The sequence below is a fragment of the Petromyzon marinus genome, chromosome 49 (assembly GCF_048934315.1).
Source record: "Petromyzon marinus isolate PM22_M1 ecotype Great Lakes invasive population chromosome 49, UKy_Petmar_22M1.pri1.0, whole genome shotgun sequence".
NCBI lineage: Eukaryota > Metazoa > Chordata > Hyperoartia > Petromyzontiformes > Petromyzontidae > Petromyzon > Petromyzon marinus.
In genome coordinates this window covers 8,811,705-8,836,709 of record NC_133715.1, presented here as the reverse complement: position 1 = coordinate 8,836,709, position 25,005 = coordinate 8,811,705, and the positions used below count along the sequence as shown (strand labels likewise).

At 50.4% G+C, this 25,005-nt stretch overlaps 2 protein-coding genes across 5 annotated transcripts in view; one reads left to right on the top strand and one right to left on the bottom strand.

Annotated features, from left to right (window-relative positions):
• Positions 1–25,005, top strand: part of CMSS1 (cms1 ribosomal small subunit homolog) — a 177,378-nt gene that overhangs the window by 61,602 nt on the left and 90,771 nt on the right. The gene's annotated exons all lie outside the window — the stretch shown is intronic.
• LOC116952906 (filamin-A-interacting protein 1-like) overlaps positions 1–25,005 on the bottom strand; it is a 128,410-nt gene that overhangs the window by 54,583 nt on the left and 48,822 nt on the right. For both annotated transcript variants that reach the window (XM_032972598.2, XM_076074678.1), the window contains exons 2-4: positions 23,041–23,346; positions 11,702–11,875; positions 10,634–10,812 (exon numbers count right to left, since the gene is read on the bottom strand). In XM_032972598.2, the coding sequence (XP_032828489.1) occupies positions 10,634–10,812; positions 11,702–11,875; positions 23,041–23,340 (653 nt within the window). In that variant the 5' untranslated portion in view covers positions 23,341–23,346. The remainder of the gene's footprint in view (positions 1–10,633; positions 10,813–11,701; positions 11,876–23,040; positions 23,347–25,005) is intronic.

Genomic DNA, 25,005 nt, shown 5'->3' with positions numbered 1-25,005 from the left:
GAAAACCCTACCAAAGGCAAAAAAATGCCATTTCTCCCCTTGACATCCATGTGGTTCGCACGCTGGGTTACGGCTACCCGCGTTTGGATCCTGGCGCCGGCTAGGATGGTGACGGTGCGCGATCCCAGAAGGCCAGCTTGTCATTCGATGCATTAACTGGTCTCGACAAGGTGGCGTGGTACATTGTTCAAGTCTTGATTCATTTTGATTTAAAGCTTTCGTGACTGCAGTAATTCATATTCTTAGCTCTTTCGGTAAAGTCACGTTGAAGGGAAACAATAAAATAATAAAATATATATTATTTTATTGTTTCTTGATTCGTTGCTAGGTTGTCATTCGATTCTATTTGATAGATGCATTAACTGGTCTATGACCGTTCTTGCTGTTGTTTTGCTGCCTTGCACAAGCTTTGTGATTTTTGTTCCTTTCCTATACTTTGCACTCCAATCGTGCTTTTGTTTTGTTTGCTATTGTAACTTTCTGACCTGCCCCCTCCTGGACATGTTTAAAAAAAAATGCTTCATTGCTCATCGGATTTCTCCAGGATAAAATGAACCTTATGGCAGTACCCCGGGGTACCATAGTACCCCGGCTCTCGCATAATGTCCGTGATGCAGTCATTTTAAGTCTGTTGATGGTCGGCGATGCGGCAATCATCTCGACGAGGTGTACACGATGCACCACTACGGTGCGTGCGAGCCTTCAGGGTTTCAGGGGTGCAGAGTTAAGTACACCCCTGGAAAAAAAATAGTGTCCCAGAAATAAAATATTAAATTGCCTCGGCCACTTTGTACTATTTGATTCCCCGGGGTACCGCGATCAGGATCAAATAAAGATTCTGAATCTGAACATCAGCGGCGAGTGACATCACAACCGGCTTGCCCTCCCCGCGACGTCTTAGCCAACCTTTTGCCAACCCACACTGAACAGCGTGGCGAGGTACTGTACCAAACAACACGCAAGGTTGAGTGGATTGAAAATGCCTGGAACCGTGCTACTTTAATCCGTACCCCAATAGGTGTCAATCGAGGTGTCACGCATGATGAAAACAAAAATGTGTATTTGGCTGACCAGGTGACTCAGCAGTAGAGCGAGCCACTTGCAATCAGTTTGTGAGTTCAAATCCTGGTTGGGGGGTTAATTCACCCTTTAAACCATCAGGTGGGGGTGGGGGAGTTCAATAACATGAGTAGCACTTCATAGAGACGTGAACGAACAGTAATTGGCATATTGATAAACTCGACCAACGCCATATGTGGAATTTCCACCACTGGCACCAAACTCAACGCTCAATTGAGCAAGACGCCACTCTGGCTTGACTCGGCTATTTGAACTGCGTATTTGAATTCCGGGGGCTACGTGGAAGATGAAGTTCATGGCAACAAAAAAAAACCCCATCAAATCTTCACTGGCACATACTAACAGAAAGGATTCAAAATAAGTCACACCTGGGATGCTGGCGAACGCCTGAGACTCGATCTCAAACCTCGACACAATGCGTGTGAGATGCGTGGAGGAATACAGGCATCAGTTTTGTACGATAACTAAACTCGACTATATTTTTTTATTTTACCAGGCAAGGCCCACTGAGCTATGTGGCTCTTTTTCAGAAGCGACCTTTCCACGAACGATCGTTCAACATTAGTGGCTTATCACGTGGACATTTATATCAGCCAAATACTCTTAAACGCATGTTTCTAAATGTGGAGGGAGAAACCAGAGAACCTGGAGAAAAATCCCCGGGACAACGTGCGAACTCCACATATACAGGCGTTAGGGTCAGGATTGAACCCTCGACATCCTGTATACCAAGCAAGGTAGTTAACATTTTGCCGCCGTAGCGCCCATTAACCTTCACCCGACCAATCGTGTGTGGATGTAGGTTTGTGTCAGCCTAGCTCAGCCTGCTGTCTAATTACAACTGTGTTGTAAACGGATGATATCGTGATGAGATGTTCGACATGGTACATAAGCACGCGATGTCCGTTGGGTTTACGAGTTAATGTCTTCAACGGCACAGAATGCACAGGGATCGATTTCAAGTTATCAGATCCTTTCATGGCTTTCGTTCACATTCAGTCTTGTTTCAAAGTCATACTTTAACGGCGTTGTTCTTAAACGAGTTGTTGCCATAACACTGGGGTTACTTGTGCCGAAGAATGCCGCGGCAACGGAAGCCGCAATGAAAGTCAGAAACAATGACCCAAAGCAAACAGCGTCCGTTTTTCTCTCCTCTCTCTCTCTCTCTCCCCCATTCAAAATAGCCAAGAATGCCGGCAGAAGCCAAACAGGCGCAGGATATGGAGATATGGAGGATCGCTCGTTGAAAATTTGTCGGGCGGCTTTTTGCGAAATTTGTCCGGCGTAAGTTTTACGTCGGCCCCGCTGCTGATGGATGGGCGGTGAAATTCTTTGAGGGTCACGCTGCCTGGCTACGGCCATGTCTACTCCCCTCGTCTTGTTTTGTGAGCCGTGACAGAATTACTGCCGTGAGATCACCTCTCTCGCTGACTTCTTTTTACAGGCTCTTGAAACCAAAATAAAAACCCGGGACATTTTCCTCCTAAGCAGTTTTTTTTGTCGTTGTTTTGTTTTTCGAAGAGGGGGCACGCGAGGGCTGCTGCGCTAACAGGAAGTTGTTTGTCCTCGCCTCTGCGAAGCCACGATGAGAGCCAATCTGTAAGACAATAGGTGCACCATTGCAACAGAATAGCTACCATTGCAACGTACATGCAGTGAAATGGTTCTAATTTGCATCGACTGGCTGCGTTTATCGGCATTGCAATTAATTTTGTGCTCATCATCAGCATCATCATTAGCAGCCGCAGCAGCTATTTTCTCTGCACCGCTGCATGAAGGCTACGTGGTGATGACAATGCTGCACGTGGCTGCCTGTAATCCAGCACTGTGGAGACAGCAGCAAGGGTTGGTGGATCACGCAAATGCTGCGAAACTCACTGCCCATGAGCATAGAGGAGGTGCCATATACCCTGACTCACAAGGAGAAGGCAGTAAAGCACGTGGACTAATCACCGTCTGTTTCCATCCGTATGGGGATAGAGTGTTGCCGCTTCACATGTGTGGATTTTTCTCCGGGTGCTCCGGATTCTTCACACGTATCTTTCGCACCGTGCATAGCCAACCGTGGTAGTCCGGTCTATGACTCAGTGCAGCTTCCCCGGATAAATATGTGAATGATTATTACTATGAAGGCCTCTCCACACCGTCGCCATTCTTCACGGTCCAATGCTGCTACCTTTCAGCTCGCTTCGCCACGTGACCCGATCGCACGGCTCCATCTCTGCACTCGTCGTCCCGCGGGTACGCGTTTCTCTCCTTTGGCTGTCACTGCCAACGAGTCTCATCAGTTTGCCGTCATTCCGCCGAGCGGTGCAGCCTCCTGCCCACAGTGGTTATCCTATAAATAGGCTATCCCCTGTCATCCGGATGTGGAATTGCAACCACTGGCAGAAGGTCTGTAAGCAGGAGTTGAGCGCCGCCCCGACACTTATTTGAGCGATAAATCACTTTGCTTTGTCATTCAAATAAATCACAACTCTGGCTGTCGCCTGATGATGTTGGTTGTAATTTCCGGCGAAACGTCACGGCACTCGAATGGTAAACGTACATTTACTCCCAAACGCACCGGTGTGCTGAACTAGTAACAAATTGTCACGTTTTGTTTACGTGACAAACCTTACTGATTGGTCATGTCGGGTGGTGATGGGCTTAATGGCACATTTGTATATTTACGCGATCTAACCCCAAAAACACCCCCCCCCCCATTACAAAATCACTTGGACTATGACACAGACATTGGAACGTGGGAGAGAAACGGAGTTTCACCATATACGTACAGGGGCTGAAAAGCACCGTACTCGCTTCTTTGAACGTTGCATCACCCTCTCCCGCATTAAGCGAGATTCGCTATCGTGCCGGGCGACGACCCCCGTGAAAGGAGGACTGGGAAACAGGTGGGTGAAGGAGGCGAAACGGCGGTGCTTGGTGACAGATATATGGGCCACGGATACTCCGCCCTCCCCCGCTACCCCCCCTCCGCCCCAACAAATGAATAGAAGGTGCCAACGCGCGTCTTGATCCAGCCCCGACGGCGAACTTTCACAAACCTGTGCGCGTTCCTTCGTGAAAAGCCAGCTCGAAGAATAAGCTCGCCGCGTCGCGTGATCTGCCCAATTCGCACCCCAGAAGTGCCGTCGTGAACCTGCCCCCCGCGTTTGCCCGCCGCAGCGGCTTTTAGAGACGGCAAAGAATGTCTGCTGTTGCGGTTAAGCGATAATCGATCGCGCAGGGATCAGCCTGCGAGGAATATTTCCGTGCGATTAATTTTTTTTAAGTTTATTGCCGTATCCCCGGGTGATGCTTTGTTTTGCCACGTAACCTTGCCTGGCCCTGAGACAACTCCCGTCTGGTGGAGAGGCATTCCCTTTATGCAACCTGCAGTTTTGTTTTGTTTTATATATACAAATGGCAGTGTTTAACTATCTTTATAATCGTCATTAAGGGTAGATTACACGCAGCATCCTCCCCATGCACCCACCCTTATTATAGTCTTCGGGCCTCTTCAAATGCCAAGCACACACATGGGACATCTCCTAACTTCACAGAACGCCTTGTAGGACTGTTGAGTCTTTGAGCTGCAGTGAGCCAATGATGATGCCGATTAGATGTACTAATATCTGTTGTTTACAATTGCACCCAGAACATGAATACATAACTCAAGGTGCAGCCCTGCAATTGCTTGCTCTTCACGATACCGGCGGAAAGGCCCTCTGCTCGAAGAAGCTTTTGGAACGCTCCTCCAGATGGTATTTTTGCCTACTCTTCCACTCTTGCCAGACGCCTAGGAAGAGTTGGGAGTATACCCACACTTAACCCTACCACATGTGACCTGATTTCTGGATAGAACTGGACCTGCTCCTGATAAAAAAAAATGTGAAAAAAACTAGCTTGCAGTCGCGCTGTTAGTCATGAAGTACAAACACAGCTGTGATGAAACGTACATTGCATCATGGCCACATTTAAAAACGTGCGATGGCTAAAAAATATTTACATTAATTTTTTCACTTCCTCGCCTTCCTTTTTCTCTTTTCACGTTTCAACAATGTGCACCATTTTTGACAGAGTAGCAACCTAAAGGACAGCCGGCCTGGCGTTACACTTCACTCTGAGAAGGGCCTCTTTCTCTCTCCTTTTGGCAGAGGTTTTTTTTCTTGTTGGTGCAGGTCTCCTCGTGTTTCACCGGCCATTCGGATCCAATTAAAGCCCTGCTCGTGTGTCAGTCCTGTGCAAATTGGCACCATCCTGGTTTGAATAAATATATCCGTACGATTTAACACACGAAAAAAATTTGGGGCGGACATTTTTGTCGCTCCATCGAAACGTCGCCATTCAGTCCCGGCATGAACGTGACATTTTTAGGGGATGGTCGGAGTGCGTCAGGCCTTTGCGCGAGTGGCAAGGTGCGTGAAAACATCGTTCGGATTTTACTGGAAGTTGCTAAGGTACTTGGTTGATCGTTCTAAAGAGGAAAACAAAATAAGCTGTGGGAAAAAAAAACTGCTCACCCCCTCTCTCTTGGCCACGTGCGCTTGTGTAGTTCACCTCTCGTAGCTGTAATAATTAACGGGGGAGCATGCTGTCTCTATTTCTCATTGAGGCCTATGCCTTAGTGGCTGACACGCAGCCTGTAATGGCCTGCAGTTGTGAACGTGTGGATGCCATTATCTGAATTGTAAGACTGCATAAAATGTTTGCCAGGGCGGGAGGATGTGTGCCTTGTCCATTTTGTGCTACACTGAACTTTCATCCCAGTGGCCTGGGCTTGAATCCAGCATCTACTCAAAAATGTGTGACGGAGTGGTAGCCAAGAAATGGAACGCGTCCAACGGCGAGTGCACCAAAGAGATGGGATCGATTCAGTCAGCTCATGCGTAGGTTTTGGATTGGATTTCTACATCGCAGAATCATGAGAGGTGGCGATGATGACAATCTTGTTGTGACGATTTTGTGGAAAGTCAAGATTATTGTGCCGGTGGATGAACTGGTTGCTGTGAAATTTCTTTCGAGGCTTCACAACCAAGCATTGGAGATGAGCACAATCCAGTGCTAGTTTGTGACGTGTTGGCACGTTGACCATTCCGCGTACACTGAATGCGACTGGCGGCGGCCTGGAGAGAGAGGCCTTCATCTGGCAGTGGACCGATCATGGCTGATGACGGCGATGATGACGGTGACGACGACGATGATGATGATACATTAGCCGATGGATAACACTGGCTGTGGACTGGGCCGGTGTTGCTTTTGGCAGTGAGGTAACACCACTTTAAATAGAGCTCTCGCTGAGTCGAGGTGTCGGTGAACACGCCCGGGGAATTGTGCCGACCGCCCGGTGAGGATTACAAAATGAAAAGGGAATTTGCAGCTATGATATGTACTCCCGACACAAAATAAGGGCGGCGATGTTTTGGCCGACAGCCTGCTTTATAAAGAGAGGGCTTATCAAAGCTTGAGCACCTTATTTTCACACACACACACTTACATCCCACACCTCGGCATGTCACGGATTTATTGTAACTTCATTTTTAACACTTTAAAAAAAAATACGCAGTGGTTTTTGCGAGCTCTTTGGACCAAATCCCAGAGAGAAAACCAGCTGACGTGCAGTTTTTCACGTTTTGTCTTCAGCCCAGTTATTTTCGAGGGTGTGGGAATGTCACGGATTATCCAAACACCACTGGCATGTTCGAGGCGGCATTACGCCCTGATTTTAATGTGTCCTGAACACAAAAACAACGTTTGTGAACGCAATAATCCTCCTGTGGACAGCACAAAATATTTCTGCCACTGCTGTAGATCGCGGCCGTGTCTGCAGAAGACGCATTAGAGTCCGACACGGATTATAGCGATGAGTAATTGTCTCAGTGATATAGCCTCCCCTCAACTGTTGTCATCCCAGCATCTTTTATTTTTATAATTATAAAATGTGGAGGGGCTTGTACTTCAACTATAACACTATTACTAAACTATTTTTTTACCAGGTAAGGCCCACTGAGCTACATGGCTCTTTTTCAGAAGCTACCTGGCCACAAATTATAGCTGAACGAAGTGGCTTATCATCGTGCGGAAATTTAAAGCAGCCAAATACTGTAAACGCATGCTTCTAAATGCGAAGGGAAACCCCGGAGCACTCAGAGAAAAATCCACGTGACCACGGAGAGAGAGACACGCAAACTCCTAAAATACAGGCATCAGTGGTCGGGATTGAGTCCACGACCTTCTGTATACCAGGCGAGGTAGTTAACATCTCGCCATCTTGTCCACAACGCTATTTTTCGTGACTGGTCATCTGTGGCCAGAACCTATTTTGGGGAACCCCTTTTTCATTGTGGCAATGATGCCCCGATTAACCATGCCTACTTGCGGAAGGAGGAAAGGCCCAGAAGTGTCAGGAAAAAAAATTAAAGTTGCGGAAAATATATTCTTGGTTTTTTCGGTAAAGTCACGTAGAAGGGAAAACAATAAAATAATAAAAATATAAAACAATAAAATTATCGCGATGATGATTGCTTGTGTTGCAGTGGAAACGTCGTGAGACTTTTATTGTTTTATATTTTTATTATTTTATTGTTTCCCTTCTACGTGGTGACTTTACCGAAAGAGCCAAGAATATGAATCCCTGCAGTCACGAAAGCTTTGAATCAAAATTTGCGGGAAAATGTCACGAATACTAGGATCTGTAAACAGAATCCCCTCCCACCCCCCATATCAGTGCGGATAAGAGGAGTTTCATAGGTGAATACTTGCTTCAGGGTGACTTAATGGTGAACTAAAAATGGGTTATAAGAACTTTGCGAAGCACAATTGCCAGCGGTAAATACTGACGCACCATGAAAGCCCGTCGGCCATGAAGTTGATTATTCCCTCTGTGCTGCTCACAAGGTTTGTTTCATTTATACGCCGCTCGCGCCGCTTGTATATGCAAGCATGGGCCGTGTTTTTAATGCCGCCCTGATACAATCGCGGCAATACCACTGTTAGACTTACCTGCGCGCTTCTATCACTCGAAATTAGACGGACCAGAAAGCAGAACCATGTGGCTGCACAAACAGCAGGAGCGATGGCCGTAGGCAGCCAACAACAAAAATACACAACAGCACCAGCAGTCTTAAAGTCCTGGTGGTAAAAGGGGAAAAACAAATTCTGCGCTGGAGTTTCTATGCGAGGCATCCGGTTCTAAATGTTGTCCTTTGGTCCCCAGAAGTGCATTTCGTATTGTAACGCGCACGTGTGCGTGTACGTGCGTGCGTGTGTGCGTGGCCGTGTCGATGTGGGTCGTGATCGGGCAGTGGTTAGCGGAATGCGCTATGAACCCATACTCGATTCTCGCTCACGGCTAATATCTGAACCGTGAGTGAGTACTTGGTGTGGTGGATAAACATCAGCAATGGAGGAGGCAAAGGCATCCAGGCGTAATGCCCTCCACTGCACCCTCTCGCCCCCACCGTGCCGGCCTTCATATGTGCTCGCCAACAACACTTGCCCTGACAGCCTGTGCGGACTACACGGTGGATCTTTGCCTTTGCACGAACAGCCTCCAGCCTCCACCGCTAAGGCGCAGCGGATTGACCCCTAGTGGAACGGACACGAATTTCTTTACCCTTGGGCCCCTGTGTTTGACAGTGGATCGCTGCTACCTCACAACAGGCATCCTCGTGAACTGTGACGCTTCGCAGAGTTTGTGTGAGGGGGGGGGGGTTGATGCGCCAGTATTCCCCCTCGCCACCCCGCACTAAATGGAACCCTCCAGGCACAATCACCCCTAATGTGGAGTGGCTGTGCCTGGAGTTGCGGGTGGCGAGAGCTGTTTTCTTTGGATTGGTTTATTTAGTGCCGGGGAGAGACTCGGGGATTTAAAGCTCCCTTGGTCCAACTGACCTCGAGGCACTGAGCCTAAGGGAGTGGTACCAAGCCCAACACATACATGCGACTCAGCCAAGCATGTGTGTGTGTGTGTGTTTTTTTAAGTCCAATATCAAACATTGAATAGGCGTAACACGTGCGGCAACACCGATCCTGGTTGTGCAGCGACCTCTCGCCTCCCGAGCCACTATCCCAAGTGCAAGAATGTTTTTTTCTCACGCGCGCACACGAAACTGAAAACTGAAGACAAAGATTCTCCCTTATAGCCTTAACAGACTGCTGGGGCAAGTGCTGTTAGCGAGCGCCTATGAATGCCGGTACGGCACATGAGGGGGTGGGTGGCCAGCACCACGCCCGGACGCCTTTCTTCACCCAGTGGCGATGTTTACTGCACACTGCACCAGGTACTAATTTAAGGCTGAGTCGACCTAGGGGAGGCCCAGGACCTGTTTATATAATCGTCACCGGTGTTGGCCATGAGCGGGAATCGAACTCGGGTCGCAAGGTTCTCTGCACAGCCCAAGTCACGTTCACACTCGTCGTGAAAGTTATTCTAAAACCTAAAACCAGGAGCTGTCCGCGAGCAATATTTGTTAAGCTTTGTGGGAGCGGTAGTTGCTATGGCGATCTCGTGGACCTTATTCTAGTGACTGGGTTTTCCACATTGAGAAGTTGCAATGACTCCACTTTTATGAACAAAAGTTTTTGCCCTGATGTTATTTGCGTGGATGTAAGCCTCCCCAAGTCGGTCATGCAGATTGTTTGACCGTACTTCACTACGCTGTCAGTGCGGGTTGGTCAAAGGAGGTGGTGCCCAGGACCGGTTAGAATATCGCTCGCCGCTCGGCGATAGCCGGGGCCATGAATCGAACTCGGGTTGCCGGATTCACAGCGCACTCCGCACACCACGATTGCTCCAGCCCACAGGCAGTCAAAGCTACTGGCATGCAAATGTGGCCACAACTTCTCTAACCTCCACCGCCCCCCTTTTCGTCTTTTGCTGACCCGTGTAACGATCCCTGCCTTCCAGTCGCTAGCCCCCTGTCTACAGAGGTTGACCTCATGACCTCATGACCCCCCCTCCCTCCTCCGTCCTCCGTTAACGGTCGCGCGCGTCATCGCGACCTGCCACCAAATAATCCGGGATGCGGCCAAATCTTGTCAGATCCCGGAGGCTAATCTGGGCTGAGCATTGATGGTGCACTTTCCGGGAGAAAACCACGTGCATGAAATGCTTGCAGTACACAGGCGTTGTGGGCAGCAGAGGGCATTGCAGCAAGACCTATTTGTTCTTTTTAACTAATAATAATTATTAGTAGTTTTTCCATGAGAGAGGGTTTTTTTTAGGGGTTAGATCGTTTAAATCCAAATGTGTCGGAAAACCCGCCACCACCCGATAGCCAGTTAGCAAGGTTTGTCACGTAAACAAAACGTGCCATCTCGTTACTAGTACAGCACACCGGTGTCTTGGAGAGTAAACCCACAACAACATTTACAATTCGAGTGCCGTGACGTTTCGCCGGTAATTACATCAACCAGCATCATCAGGCGACAGCCAGAGTTGTGGATGAACCTTCCTCCTGTTTCCGTCTTAAATAGAGGGATACAAAAACAAAACAAAAACCCTCTGATGGATAATTTTGGTCGCGTAAGCGGCACCGCCGCGTCGCGCCGTCGGCGCCGGTGGCCTCACCTCTCGCGCTCCTGCTCCAGGAGGTTGGTGAAGTCGTCGCTCTTGGCCATGTAGTCGTCGTGCTTCCTGCGCTCGTCCTCCAGCTCGCAGAGCGTGCGTCGGTGGCACCGCTCGGCCACCAGCAGCTGCTCCAGCATGCGCCGGTGTGTCTCCTTCTGCCGCACCACCATGCGCTCCAGCTGTGGGTGACGGCGCGGACAGGGTTAGCGTTCCGTCGGCGCGTGCGTGTGTCCGTCCATCCACGCGTCCGTCCGCCCATCCGTCCGTTATGTCCGCCCATCCGTCTGTCCATCCAACCGTCTGTCCGTCCATCCATGCATGAGTCCGTCCATCCGCTTGTCCGTCCGTTCATGCGTCAGTCCGTCCATCCGTCTATCCATCCATCCGTCCGTCCGTTCGTCCATCCGTGCGTCCGTGCCAGCAAGCAGGTGACAGACGAAAGACGGAAGGCATCCCCGCCGGTGAAGGCCGGTAGGGAGCACGAGGGATGGTGTGGCCAATGCCACGCCTGGCCAGCATTTGTCCTAATGCCGGCAGTGCTGATGATTACACCCCGCACCAGGTACTTATATAAAGGCTGAGTCGACTTTACAGAGTTCCAAAACCAGTTCAGATATTTGTGAGTGGTTGTTTGGCCGCGGGCAGGGTTGTCGTGAAATTTGTCAGACTGCGTGGCAGGAGGTCATGGGACAGACCCGGGTGTTGTGGGTTAACTGAGATGACTGACAGATATACCACTGCGCACATGACACACACAAATACACAAAACATACACACACAAAAACAAAAACACACAAATCTACGTACACAAGCACACACAAAGTCAAAATGACCCCCGTAAGGCCTTAACAGGCTGTTGGCGCAAGTGCTGTTGGCGAGCCCTTGGGACCAAACCCCGTGCTGGCCGTGAGCGGGAATCGAACTCGGGTTGCCAGGTTCGTAGGGCAGATTGCTAACCGCTGCACCACCGCTGCACACGAACACACTCCCACGGACGAACACGGGAGACGCGAGTGGACACGGAACGACGGAGCGACGCCGTCCGTGCGTGCGCGAGCGCGCGCGTACCCCGGCGGAGGCCTTCTCGTAGACGTCGTCGCGCGGCCCCGCCTCGCGGGCCTGCGTGGCGGCCAGGTGCAGGGCGGAGAGCGCCGCGGCCGGCTCGTGGGTGCCGTAGCGGGCCTCCAGCCGGCGGCCGCTCACGCCGCGGCCGCTCAGCACGGCGATCACCTCGTCCCGCGCCTGCAACAGATGACGCAAGCGCCGCCCAGCGCCCTCCGATTAGGGGGACGGGTCGGGGTGGACGCTCGCCCCAACGAGCATCGTCGGGGCGGTGTTTCTCCTCTTCCCGCTCACGGCCCTCTCTCGGCCAGCGGTGGAAGTTCCGCGTTACTGTGGCGGGGACGGGGTCCCTCCCGTAGGGCAGCAAACTGGTGACGGTCCCCCATGAAGTGGTGTCTCGTTTTATCGACCGCGCGAGCATGATGGGCTGAGTAAATAGAACGGGAAGTTAGACAGTGTAATGCGACGTGTGGAGAGGTGCAACCGTTGAATTGCATTGAGAGAGGAAGGCACGGCATGCAGGCACAATTGTGTTGGTGCTAAGTCCGTGGGCCCTGCCTCTACGATTTTTTTGTGAGTTCAGTGTTTGCCTCCGGGTCCATTGTGATTATACGTAAGTCTGTGGGTCCAAAGTCTCTTGCAACATTTCCACAACGGTTTCCAGGCGGACTCCCGTTGCCCAGGAATGGCCCCAGGATGAACACCACCCCCCGCACCCTCCAGCGCTGCACGATCGACGAGACTGCAACGGGCACCGCTCCGCACGCTCTCTGTGACCTCCCGCGACCAGTCGCGAGATTAGGGAGAGGCAGGTTCAGCTAAGCCTTCCTTCTTCACCTCCCACGCCGACATCTATCATTTTGCTATTTTTCCTCCCGTGTGCGCTCAACGAGACGCGTCTCTGAAGGTCGTGCGGTGGTTTTCCGTTGACGGCTCGTCCCGTTGCCGCGTACACCCGCGGGTGTTCGACCACAGAAAAAGAGCCGATTGGTTTGACTCGATCGACCGTTCGTCCCAGCGCCGCTCTGAGCGCACACCTCGATGAGTTGCACGAACGCCGCTGTGTTTTAGTTTCGCCTGAAGCTCATCCGCTCCGTTGCGCGTACGCGGTTCAAGCGCGGGCGCGTAGGCAGACGGAGCAGGGCGGCCGTGCACGTGTGCGGTCGCAGCCTGCATTTCTGTTGCACGTAAAAAAAAAAAGAGAGAGCGACCGCGTGTCTCGTCTCCCACGCGCGGCGCGGCGGTTCGTTTACGCCGGCACGTCGCCCTTTCATCTCCCGCGTGCGCGCTTCGCGCCCGCCTGGTTTTGGTCCACCTGGGAATAAGGGCAGCATGTGCGGTCTACGGGCTGCTCGGAGCGCGGGGAGAGATCGGCGGCGGTGCGCAGGGGAAATATCACGCAGCACATCGCTCGGCATGCGTCCCCTTGTGCTTACGTGTCATCCACATGACTCATGTGGAAATTGTTCTGCTCCTCTGACTAACGCATTTTTCAGCGACTGCCTAAGAGACAAACATATGTTACTATATATTTATACACAACGTATATATACACAGCCACACGATGTCATACATCCATTACATTATTATTTTTCAATCCTAATGTTCGTCATCAACATGATGAACTTTAGGATTTAGAATTGCTTTTCATTTCTTGAGAACTGCTCTTTACGCTTGGTTTGTTGTCCGTCCCCCGCACCTCCGATTATCACGGTTGGCTACGTAACGGCGCGAGAGAAGTCCAACGCGAATACATCATCAGCCGTGATCGATCCACAGCTGGATAAGGGCCTCCTTGCGTCATTTCCATTCCGCATTGGCCCCATGGTGCCAGAGTCCATCTCACTGCTGCTGTGCGCTTAAACAAATCCACTCAAACTTTGGTGGCGCGTCCTTCTCCTCCTCTGGCTGACATTCTGTCAGCAGTCCCATTGTTCAGCCAAGCTTCATGCTCTATTGAACTTACTGCCCTATATTGAATGATTAGTTAAATCTTAATGCTGTATTGAGCTATGGTATAACATCGTTTGATGTTTAACACGTAGGCTTTCGCGACCAATATTATCCATAATTTAGGTTTTTTTTGGGTAAGATCGCGTAAATATATGTGTCGTTAAGCCCGCCACAAATCTGGCTGTCGCCTGATGAAGTTCGTTGTAGTTACTGGCGAAACGTCGTACTCAGATTGTAAATGTTGTGGATTTGCTCTCCCACACACCGGTGTGCTGTACAAGTAACGAATTGGCACGTTCTGTTTACGTGACAAGCCTTACTAATTGGCTGTGTTGGGTGGTGGCCGGTTTAACGACACATTTCTATATTTACGCGATCTAACCCAAAAAGAGAAAAAACCCTATATTATGGATCATTTGCTGTGTTGGTAGATTGAGAATGCAGAACTAAATATAAATAAGTAATACTACAATAGGATCACTAAAAAACAAATTAAATAATATTTAAGTCCATCAGTGTCCGGAGGTTCTGGATCAAACTTTTCCAGCAGGAAGACCCTGAACCTGCCGATGAGAACTCAGAAAGTCAAAACTCGCCCAAAGTCTGTTGCTCCTTAAGCGAATGTCGATGGGAATCACGTGTCCACAATGCTGCATATTTTGAGCAGAGTTGTACATACGGTGGTTTCCAGGAAGATCACGTGTTCCAGGTAACGTGCACATTGACTGAGCTGTGTGACGGGTGCAAAGTGTGAAGCGGAAACTAAAGATGCAGCCCTGCAATTTCCTGCTCGTGCCCTTGCTGTCGGAAGGGCCTCCACTGGGCGGTGGGGGATGGGGGAGTTCCAGAGAGCTCTTGCAGAAGGCATTTTAACCTCCTCCGCTGCACTGGCCAGATATCCTGAAAGTGGTGAGAGTACCCACAGTTTACCTCACCACACATTGTGGTGATATTGTCCCATGGTGGCAGGAGGTCGTGGGTTTGATCCCGACCCTGCTGTGTTTTTGGAGTTTGCATGGTTCTCTCCCCGTGGTCGTGTGAATTTTCTCCGGGTCCTCCAGTTTTTGCGTCCACATTTAGAATCAACGTGTGTTTAAGAGTATTTCGCTGTTGTACATTTCCACGTGATAAGCCACTTCGTTGAGCTATCATTGGTGGCCAGGTCGCTTCTGTTTAGCTCAGTGGGCCTTACCTGGTAAAAGAAAAGAAAAAGTTTAATGAATAAATACAAATTTCCATGGCCCACTGATCGGCTAAACTATTATGTTTAATTTTTATTATTTTATTATTTCCCTTCTACGTGACTTTACCGAAAGAACCAAGAATATGTGGTATTCCGGTTTACACTGCTGGGTCAGGAGGGGTGGGCGGGATTTAATAAGCTTACCAACGTGCCGAGTTGTGAGTTTGAACTGTCCGACCTCTGGACTGCGAAATCCAGCTTGCTAACCATTACACTGCAGCAACAAGTTGGTAATCGCTCGGGTAATAATAATAAAAAGCCAGCTGTCATGTCTTCATCAGTCTTGGTCTTGTTTTCCCCACTGCAGCGCAGCACCGGTTGTTTAAGGCCGTGTGTGTGCCTGTGTCGTTTTTTTTTGTTTGCCACCGGGCCAGTTTCACGAGCTGCGATGTATGTTCGTTGCCTCCCATTTCGAAGGCCCTTCCCCCGCTCACAGGGTGGAAGGCTCCCGCTGTCATCGTTGCGTCTCGGAGACAAATCAAATAAATGCATCGATTTATTTTCTTGTAAAAAAAGAAACACTTCTGTGAGCGCACGCTTGCCTTGGCCCCGGGGAGAGGTGAGCGTCGCCGTGTTGGAATGGCTCAGCGGTTTTGGATGATTTGTCATAATTTCGTACGTTTGGTATTAGCGCCAATCTCTCACGAACGCGCGCTGTATTTGACGGACGAGTGCAGCGGTTAGCGCTGTGCTGCGCTACGAACCCGGCGACCCGAGTTCCATTCCCGCTCACGGCCACCGACACCGGTGATGATTATCTGAACCGGTCCTGTGCCTCCCCTAGGTCGACTCGGCCTCAAATTAGTACCTGGCGCGGTGTGTGAACATCGCCACTGGGGAGACAAAGACGGCCCGGCGTGGTGCTGGCCACCTACCCCCCTCGTGTGCTGTGCCGGCCCCAACAGTCTGCTAAGGCTATCTGGGGGACATTTGTCTTTGATGATGCTCTGTGGCTTTGCCTATTTAAGTAATTTTTGACTATTGACTCCTCATAGTGATGATCATCACTTAACAGAATCAGAAGTTGTATTTCCCACTGAGTGAAGCCCATTGAGCTAAGGAGCTCTCTTTTTCAAAGGGGGCTACTCGACCAGCAGACAACATCAAAGCATTCCACAATTGCAGATTTGAAAAAACAAACAAAGTTAATTGTGGCAATTATGTTGTAAAAGTATGTTCACACTTAAACGTTCGTGATGTTAATGGAGTCGGTTTAAACGAGGACAGAGATGGCTAAATGTAGATGCCAAGAAACACAAACTCGATGGTTCCTCATACTTTGGGGCAGCAGCAACATTAAACGCTTTTTGAACCGAATTGTGTGCGCGAAATCTGGGAAGTACGAACAGACAATCACACTTATATTGGACACTAGACCCATATTAACGAGTTCAGAGCCCATAAGCTACTCGCACAAGTTATTACAATGCAACGCTATGCCGAAACCGCCGTGTTTCACGGACAGCTATATTCTGCGGTAGTCGCGCGAGATGGCCCGAAGTTGCCCTCTGACTTTTTCCCGATTGTGAAGATTGTGAAATGTTTTTTGTTGGCACGTTTGGACTGTGCCGGCAGCGCGCACACACACACACAGCACAGTCTTCGCATCTCGTCAGGATGACGCTGCGGAATCTTTAAAATCCACTGGGAAAGCGGACTGACGCTCGTTTATGGTTAATACAGCCGCCAATATTAACCGGGGCGGTCGCGTGTCTCGAACCGCAAGCGGAAAATCTCTCCTCCTTTTGGCCGTGGTCGTGGGTCGCTCTGCATGGAACCGCGTTTACCCGTAATTCGGCACGTAACGCGGATGTGAAGATGATTTCTTCCTCGGCGGTTTGGCAACCCGGCACAACTGACAACTTTAATTTTGCCCGCTCCCATGCGCCTTTTCCGGCGTAGTATATCCCATGTAATCCCATTACAATGTTGGGGATCCCGCCGGATTTCTCTGATATTTTGTTTAAGTTTCTTCGAAAGTGACAATTCTAAACATTGAGGTTACATAAACGTCTCCAAAGTTGTGCAAGCGGTCATTGTTCAAATTCGTCTACACGGTGATCATTGTGCTGCGCAGCGTGATGCACTTACTGATTGCTTCGACTAAAATGCAGTTTTTTTGGGATCTTTAATGAGCACACGGGGCGATGTCTGGTGTTGATCTGCAAGGAGCTGTCCAGTAATTTATAAATAGCAGCATTGCGTAGTATCGACGTATAAAAATACGCCGTGACTCAAGCACCTCCGCCTGTTATTGAGCAACAGGCTGCGACCAAAACAGCCCTGTTTTTTCATCACTAATTTAGAGGCCTACTCCTTCATTGATTTGCTTATCGGGTCTCAAATTCCATCCTCGTAAAACAGCGCTCTCCCACGGAATCCGCTGAACCTGAGCGAGGTTAATGATTCGCCAAAAGTGTCCTCTGGTTTTTATTTAGATTCAAGCTCACGGCATGTTTTTTTTTAATCTTTTTATTTTTATTCCTCAACAAAACAGTGCAATGAAGCACGTACTTTCGGTTTGTATCGCGACCTATGTAACCACCACGCTTGCGTCTCTTTACTTCGGTACTTGACGGCATCTGTACGTGTTGCGGGACACCCGCGAAATATAGCCTAAGCAGGTCATTGGGCCCTTCCTGCTGAAAATAAATCTATCTGTCTATTTGGTGCGTTCGGGGTCTCGCGTGAGCTCTGTCACGCGTGTTGCTCGCGTGACTCTTGCGCAACACGCAGAGCGGGGAGCCTGTTGCTGGTGGCCTCGTTTGCTATTTGACAATAATAAAAAAAACGACAGGGAAGTGCCAGGCGTACGGCGTGATGTCATTGCGACAGCACGCGGCACACACCAGAGGTCAGAACACGAAAACATTGAAGTCCGGGCTTAGCAGCTAAGTGGCTTTCTGGCTCTTACATACGGAGCCGTTGATTTAGTGCCTGATCCGAACGCGAACACTCTGCAGGGTCCGGCGTGTGGCCCCTGTGCTCGGGGGGTTGGGTGAACACGCGAGGGCACGCCGGCCGCGTTACCGCTCACGTCGGAGAGATCGAAGCCATGGCCGCCGCTGCCTCAACTAAAACCAATCTCTCAAGCGCTGTCTTCCGGACAGTCCTGTTTCTTCACCTGAGGAAGGCTACTTGTGTTGTGGCCGAAACGTCGTGAGAATTTTATTCTGTTATTATTATTTTTATTATTTTATTCCCATTCTACGTGACTTTACCGAAAGAACCCAGAAGATAAAACCAAACAATTTAAACTGTTTTATTTTATTTTACCAGGTAAAGCCCACTGAGCTATGCAGCTCAACGAAGCGGCTTATCACGTAGAAGTCTATAGCGGCCAAATACTGTAAACGCGTTATTCTAAATGTGGAGGGGAAACGCGGAGGACCCGGAGAAAAAAATTCACGCGACTACGGGAAGAGAGACACGCAGACTCCAAATAAACAGCAGGCGTCAGGGTGGCGATCGAACCCACGACGTCCTGTAGACCACGCGAGGTAGTTAACATCTTGCCGCCGTGGCGCCGGTCGTGGCACAGTTGCCAGGCTCGGAATGCCCACGGCACCGAGCGATATTCAAGGCTGCCATTACGCAGGCCCCTGCCTCTTAAATTGCGCACAATTCGTGACGCAAATAGATCGAGTGTTATTCGGGAAGTCTCTGCGCCGTTTTTGGTAACCGTATATCTCGCCGTGAATTGTTTTTTGTGCTCTCGCGATTAGCGGGATTCATTGTCTCGACTTTGGAGGGGGCGACCGGTTCACTTGGGCACTGTAAATAAGTGGAAATCCACAAAAAAGCACTCAACGTAATGTGTCTTAACCGACCGGCAGTTCCTTTCGGAGAGATATTCCAGAAACTGCCGCGTACTTTTGCAAAGCCATCGCAACATGATACCGAGGATATGTATATCCTGTGCTCGGCTATACATCACATTATAAGCAAACTGACGTTTTTAGGCCTCAAAATAAATACAACATTTACATTAACAATTTAGTCTATGTAAAAAGCGTCTCAAGATGCCGTAAAACGCCAAATGGTAGCGCTGCCATGTCGGTTTTCGCGACTGGGCTCCAACGAGTTTCCGGTTTATACTCGGCACAACTTGAAAAAACGGCTGTGCAATACCAGGCCGAGATCGGAACTCATTGTCACACTTTAGAACCCGGTTTATTTTTCAATGGGCAAACTGAAATGTCAGACCCAAGATCCTGAGTGCAGCGGTTCCTAGTCTTTTACGGGGGTAGGGGGGTGGGGGCACAGGTTGCAGCGTGGATGCCGTGCAGGAATTTTTTTTCTTTCAAACGTGTACTTGGGAACGTCAGCGGCAGGCAACGGCAATACACGACACGTGCGTACGTTGAACTTCTTTGGCGCCGTACGTAGCCAACCGTGCTAATCGGAGGTGTTGGGGGGGAGGACACCACGCACCAAACTGCCGTTGACTTAGAGCGGTCTTGGGGAGAGAGGCGGCGGGGGTTGGGAGGGCACGTGGGGGACCAGTGGTCTTGGTTGCTTGATTTGGAGGGGCGCCGTGCTAAAAAAAAAAAATTGAGGACCCACCGGCTCCGACATGGCCGTTGTGAGCGTGCCGGCCACTTTGTGTGGCTAGCAGTGACTGGCGAGGCACAGGCCCCCGGCTAGCAGTGACTGGTGAGGCACAGGCCCCCGCGGGGAGCTTTGTGTGACTGTGAGGAAGGGAGCGCCCTTCCTCCGATGGCTCCCGAGGAAGCTGAGCTCACTCGGCCGCTCACTTTTTTTGCCCGTTTTAGTTACTGGCCTCGTCCGTTTATTGAGTCGGTTGTTGTTGTTTTAATGAAGTCGGCGTCGCGTTATTCATTTTTCAAACGGTCGTTTTTTTGTTTCACTTTATAATTACGGCCGCTGGTTTTCCTACGATTTGCGCGTTTATTTACGAACGGCACCTACATACGCCTGTGAAAATACAAACTAGGTTGTTGTTGTTCTTTACAGTAAGAAAGAATAGTCTCGTAAATACAAAGAGACTCGGGGAAACTAAAATTTGAGCGAATAAGTTAACAGAGTTTGTGAAACGGTAAAGGTGCAGCTCTGCAATTGCCTGCTCGCGTCACTGCTGGCAGAAGAGGCTGTCACTCGGGGGAGCTCTAGCGAACCCCTCTTTGGGAATATTTGGCTTACTTCGTGGAAGATGGGATAGTAGCCGCCCATTGCCCCACCGCACGCAACCTTTGCCATTCGACTCAACTGTGGTCCACCAATCTGCACTGATGGGTGGACAAGAGGCAGGAGGAGGTAATTCATGAAACCCTCACTGTCTTTTCAACTGCTGCGCCGGAGAGATTCAATCGATCCGGCGACCTCCGGATTGCAAGGACCGTGCGCAGCGTCGCCAACGGAGCTATCGTGAATGTTAAATTTGCTCGAAGCACGCCCTAAGAATTTGACAAGGCGTACTATGCGTGCTGTGTGTAAGAGCTGCTTAGGTATTTTTTTTTATTCCTGACGCTAAAGGGCCTTTGGCAAACCCCTTGAAAAATAATTAAGGCTTAAGCGTTTTTGATTTATGACCGTGTTTCCTCACGGTGTGTGATGCCATTCCAATGCTGTAGGGTGCTGAAGTCTGCAGGAAAAACAAAGGTACACATCCCCCGTGTATCCGTCTCCCCAAGTTGTTGCCATCTTCCCTGCGATGCTAGTTTTGTGTTACATTTTTCCATGGCCTCACTATCAACTTTAGGTGCATCGAAGCCAAAAAAGGTGCGAACTAATGTCCGGCCACTTGAGAGAACTTCCTCTTTCATATATAACTTTTACCCATTCTTATTATTATTCTGCCCATTAATTGATCTATGGACCTTACTATTATCTGTCCATTTGTTATTCCTATGAGCCATGCTTTTCTGCAGCTATGGGTACAAATCCAAAAGTGGTGGAATCCTATTATCTGCCACACATCCGCAGTTTACCTCGCTATGATTCACCCAGAAGCGGTCTTTTGGAAGTACGACCATCCACACTCAAGCAAGATTAAGACTAGTAACCCGAAAGTGGCGAAAAATTTTATTATCTACTGTTTTTTTGTGTGAAGATATGTGAAGTAAAATGCACATATAATAGGATCCAGCCATAGTGCTCCCGATATCCTGACAAACACGAGGCCTTTGACCAATCGCTCTTTCTTTCTCGCCAAACTCTGGTCCAGAATTTTCTTGCTTAAACGACAAATGTTGCCGGATAATATTGATGTGGAAAGCCAATGAGTGCGGCTATAGCACTCAAACACGTTCACTTATACGTGGAGTTGCTTGCACGCGGCACGCCGCGTCCGTGTACTCGCCGTGCCCTGCGTCATAGCTTTCGTTCCGCCGTGTTTTCAGCGAGGTGAGAGGGGTGAAACGGTTAGCGCCCTCGTTGGAACAGGAGCTGGCCAGGTGTGTGGCCCCATTAGACGGTGTGTTTACGCGACACGCGCGCACACACACACACGCGAACACGCACCTGCACGCAAAGCCACGTGCAGGTGCGCAGTGCTCGTGACGCGCTTCTGTTTTTCTGGCTCCGAGGACGAAGTTTTAACTTCATGCGTACGGCGCGAACGTCACAAGGCTTGGGCAGTTACGGCCTGCCATGCCATGAGCTCAGTCGGCCTCAAAATGGGTTTCAGACGAAACCTCCGGCCTTGGTTGACAGGTGCTTGAGGAATTTTTTTCCTGAAGCTGGAATCGCATCATCACCGGGGGTGGTCGCCAGAGAATGACGGGACCTCAGATGGAGAAACTGCCTCTCAGGTGCAAATGTGTTCCCACGTGGCCTCCCACCCACCTCTGGCCAATTACTCACGGCCTTGAAATTGCCGCTTGGAAGGAAAAAAGAAAGCAGCGTTACAGAAACAAAATGTGGCCTTTGGAAAAAAAAAACAGTGAAACCTTTACCGAAGAATGTCAAAAAGCATACCTTGACAAGTCAAAATGTTTTAATAAAAAGTGTCAGATTTTACGAGTTATGGAGGAGTGGTATGTTCCAATGGCACGAAGGGTAATTCTACATTGCCATGGCTGGGGACAGTCTGTCCATAGGGTAACCACTCTGAACCTCTCAAAAATGCGCCATAAAAAGTTATGGATAGGCCAAGTTGACACCCAAGATCCAGGACTTTTTCCAACTGCCAGTCGTGTCACTCCAATCACTACACATCCTGGACAGACACTTCCACAACAAAAAGCCTGAATACGAATCCTGAATCCACAACCCATTGGAGTGACCCAGCTGGGAAGGGCCTCAGCTTGGGGGCTCTCCAGCAGGTACTTTAGCCTACTCTTCCACCCTGACCAGACATTTGGAACATGGGTGGGAGTACCCATACTTGACCCCCATCGCCGCACGTGACCTGTCAGTCGACTGCGGTGCCACCCATTTATCCGTAATAAAGGTTTTTCGGATAGATCGCGTAAGTATAAATGTGTCGTAACCCGCCACCACCCGACACACACGGCCAGTAAGGTTCGTCACGTAAACAACGCGCCAATTAGTTGCTGCTTCTGCCCACCGGTTGTGATGGAGAGCAAATCCACAACATTTACAATTCATTCTGCCGGTTGGCCAACGGCCAAAGAGCAGTAATTAAGAGAGGTGCAGACCATCGTTTCAACTGCCGCGCTGGAAGATGGAACAGGCGACGTGTTGCTTAGAACCGCTTCATTGGTGTGCGCTCAGTTTGTTGTCCTTCACCTGCCCCCCACCCCACGCATGTTTCTGATTAGCAAAGTTGGCTGCGTGCCATGCGAAAGAAGTTCAACATACATAGGTCAACTAAAAACTCAACTAAACCATTTTTAGTTTTACCAGGTAAGGCCCATTGAGCTGTCTGGCTCTTTTTCAGAAGTGACCTGGCCACAATTGATAGCTCAACGAAGTGGCTTATCACGTGGAGATTTATAGCAGCCAAATACTCTAAATGCGTGATGTTGATTCTAAAATTGGAGGGAAAAAAACCTGAGGACCCGGAGAAAAATCCACGCGACCACGGCGAGAGAGAGACACCGCAAGCTCCAAATATACAGCAGCAGGCGTCAGGGTCGGGACCGGACCCACGACCTCCTGTATACCAGGCGAGGTGGTTAACATCTCACCACCGCGGCGCCCCACGTGCATACGTCCACTTTACCTGCAGCTCCCCCTCCAAGATGCTGAGCAGGCACAGGAGGTCCTTCTTGCTCAGCTCGCCCCCCCTGCGCGCGTGCTGCTGCTTGGCTGGCCCCGGAGTCCCCTCCGGCACCGCCGCCGCCGCCGCCGCCTTCCCGCGGCCGCTCATGGTGCCGGCGCGGTGGTCTCGGGGAGCCGGCGCTGCGTTGTCGCGAGCGTGCACTCCTCCTCCTCCTGGCCCCGAGCCCGGCAGCTCGCCGCACCCGTTCTCCCGTTCCACGCTGTTGCTTCGGCTCTGGTTGTTACCGCTTCCTGATCTCATTGTTACCTGCGTTAGTGGTGGCCAGCCGGAGGAGGGGGGGGGGGAAGGGGGTGGAATCGTTGATGGGGAGGGGGGTGACCAGGCAGTGGCCAGCAAGGGTGGAGGGGGAGGGAAGGGTTGGAGAGAGGGGAGGGGGGAATGGGACAGCGTCAGGGTTCATGGGTTGAGGATTTAAGCAAAGGGTTAGCTTTTGTTTTTCAGGAGTACAATAACAAAGTGCACTTTTTATTTTTTACCTGCCACAGAACAGTCAAGGATGCAGTGTTTCTAGGGGCTCATTGCAAAAGAATTGTTTTGGTTTTTGTCCGCCGACGTGTGTTTTCGGAGGGCTCATTCTCAGGTCGCTTTGTTGTTTGGCAGAGCAGCACTCCGCGCGTCCTTCATCTGCCAGAGCTCGACGTCAGCTCTGAAAGCAAAGTCTGAGAAGGTTATTCAATTGTTTGGTTTAGTCATTCAAAGGCAGTTCACCGCAGCCGCCACCTTGGCATCTTGTTAAGCCAACACGAGGGGCACTCGCATTTCCTGGCCAAGGAAGAGCACGTGCTAGCCGTCCGTGATGTGCTTTTGGGGGGGGGAGGAGGAGGGAGGGGTTGTTACCCACGTGTGCCCTTTGGCGTGAAGTCCGACATTTGGCTACGTGTGTCGAGAGCTTCAATGAAGAAGCCTTCCAAGAGAAGGGGCTCCGAGCCTCGTCGTGGCAGAACAACAACAACAACGGCGCACGGTGGTGAAAAGACGAAAACACATCGGAGGTCGATCCGGCACAGCCGCGAAAACCGACGGACAAGTAATAGGCCATGATGGAGGGGTTTTTAGTTAGATCGTGTAAATATAAATGCGTCATTAAACCCGCCACCACCCGACACAGCCAATTAGTAAGGTTTGTCATGTCAACAAAACGTGACAATTCGTTACGATTTCGGCACGCCGGTGTGTTGGAGAGTAAACCCACATCTACAATTCGAGTACGACGTTTATTACAACCAGCCTCATCAGGCGACAGCCACAGTTGTAAATCGGCATCATACCCGGCGGGGTACCCCCTTGGAGCAGAGGTTCTCGCTCTCCCTGCCCCGTCAAAACATTTCTTCGGGCTCTTTGTCACTCAACCCCCCGAGTGAGGACCGGCCCCGTCCAGTGTTTGTGTCCGCAAACGGATAAACAAGGCGAGCGCGAGACCGCGTTTCCATGCCTTCCCGTCGACGACATCGCAGCCTCACCCCTGCGACCTAGGGTTGCCGCCTCTGATGAGGTGGCAATAAACCAGGAGTGGTTTCCTTGGGAAGAACAATATCCCGAGGTACCAGGAGAGAGGAGGGGCGGACGGGGGGGGGGGGACTTACGTGTCACTGCGTCTCGTCGAGCGGCACGTCATTACACAGCCGACAAACAAACACCGCGGGACATTTACTGTCCCGCGGGATGGCTGCCTCAACACGAGGACAATCCTGGAAAAACCCGGAGAGGTGGCAACGTGCTCCCCTGCCCTCTTCCTTCCAAATTGGTACGACCGCTCGTATGTTTGTTCTATCATGGATCTTCGAGAGAGAGGCCGTGGACTACCGCTCACGAAGCGAGCGACGCGACTTCGTACTTTCCACATTGCAAGGCACCTCAGGAGAGCGCTTTCAAGTTTCCCTTTGATTCATTTTGTCGATGCGAATC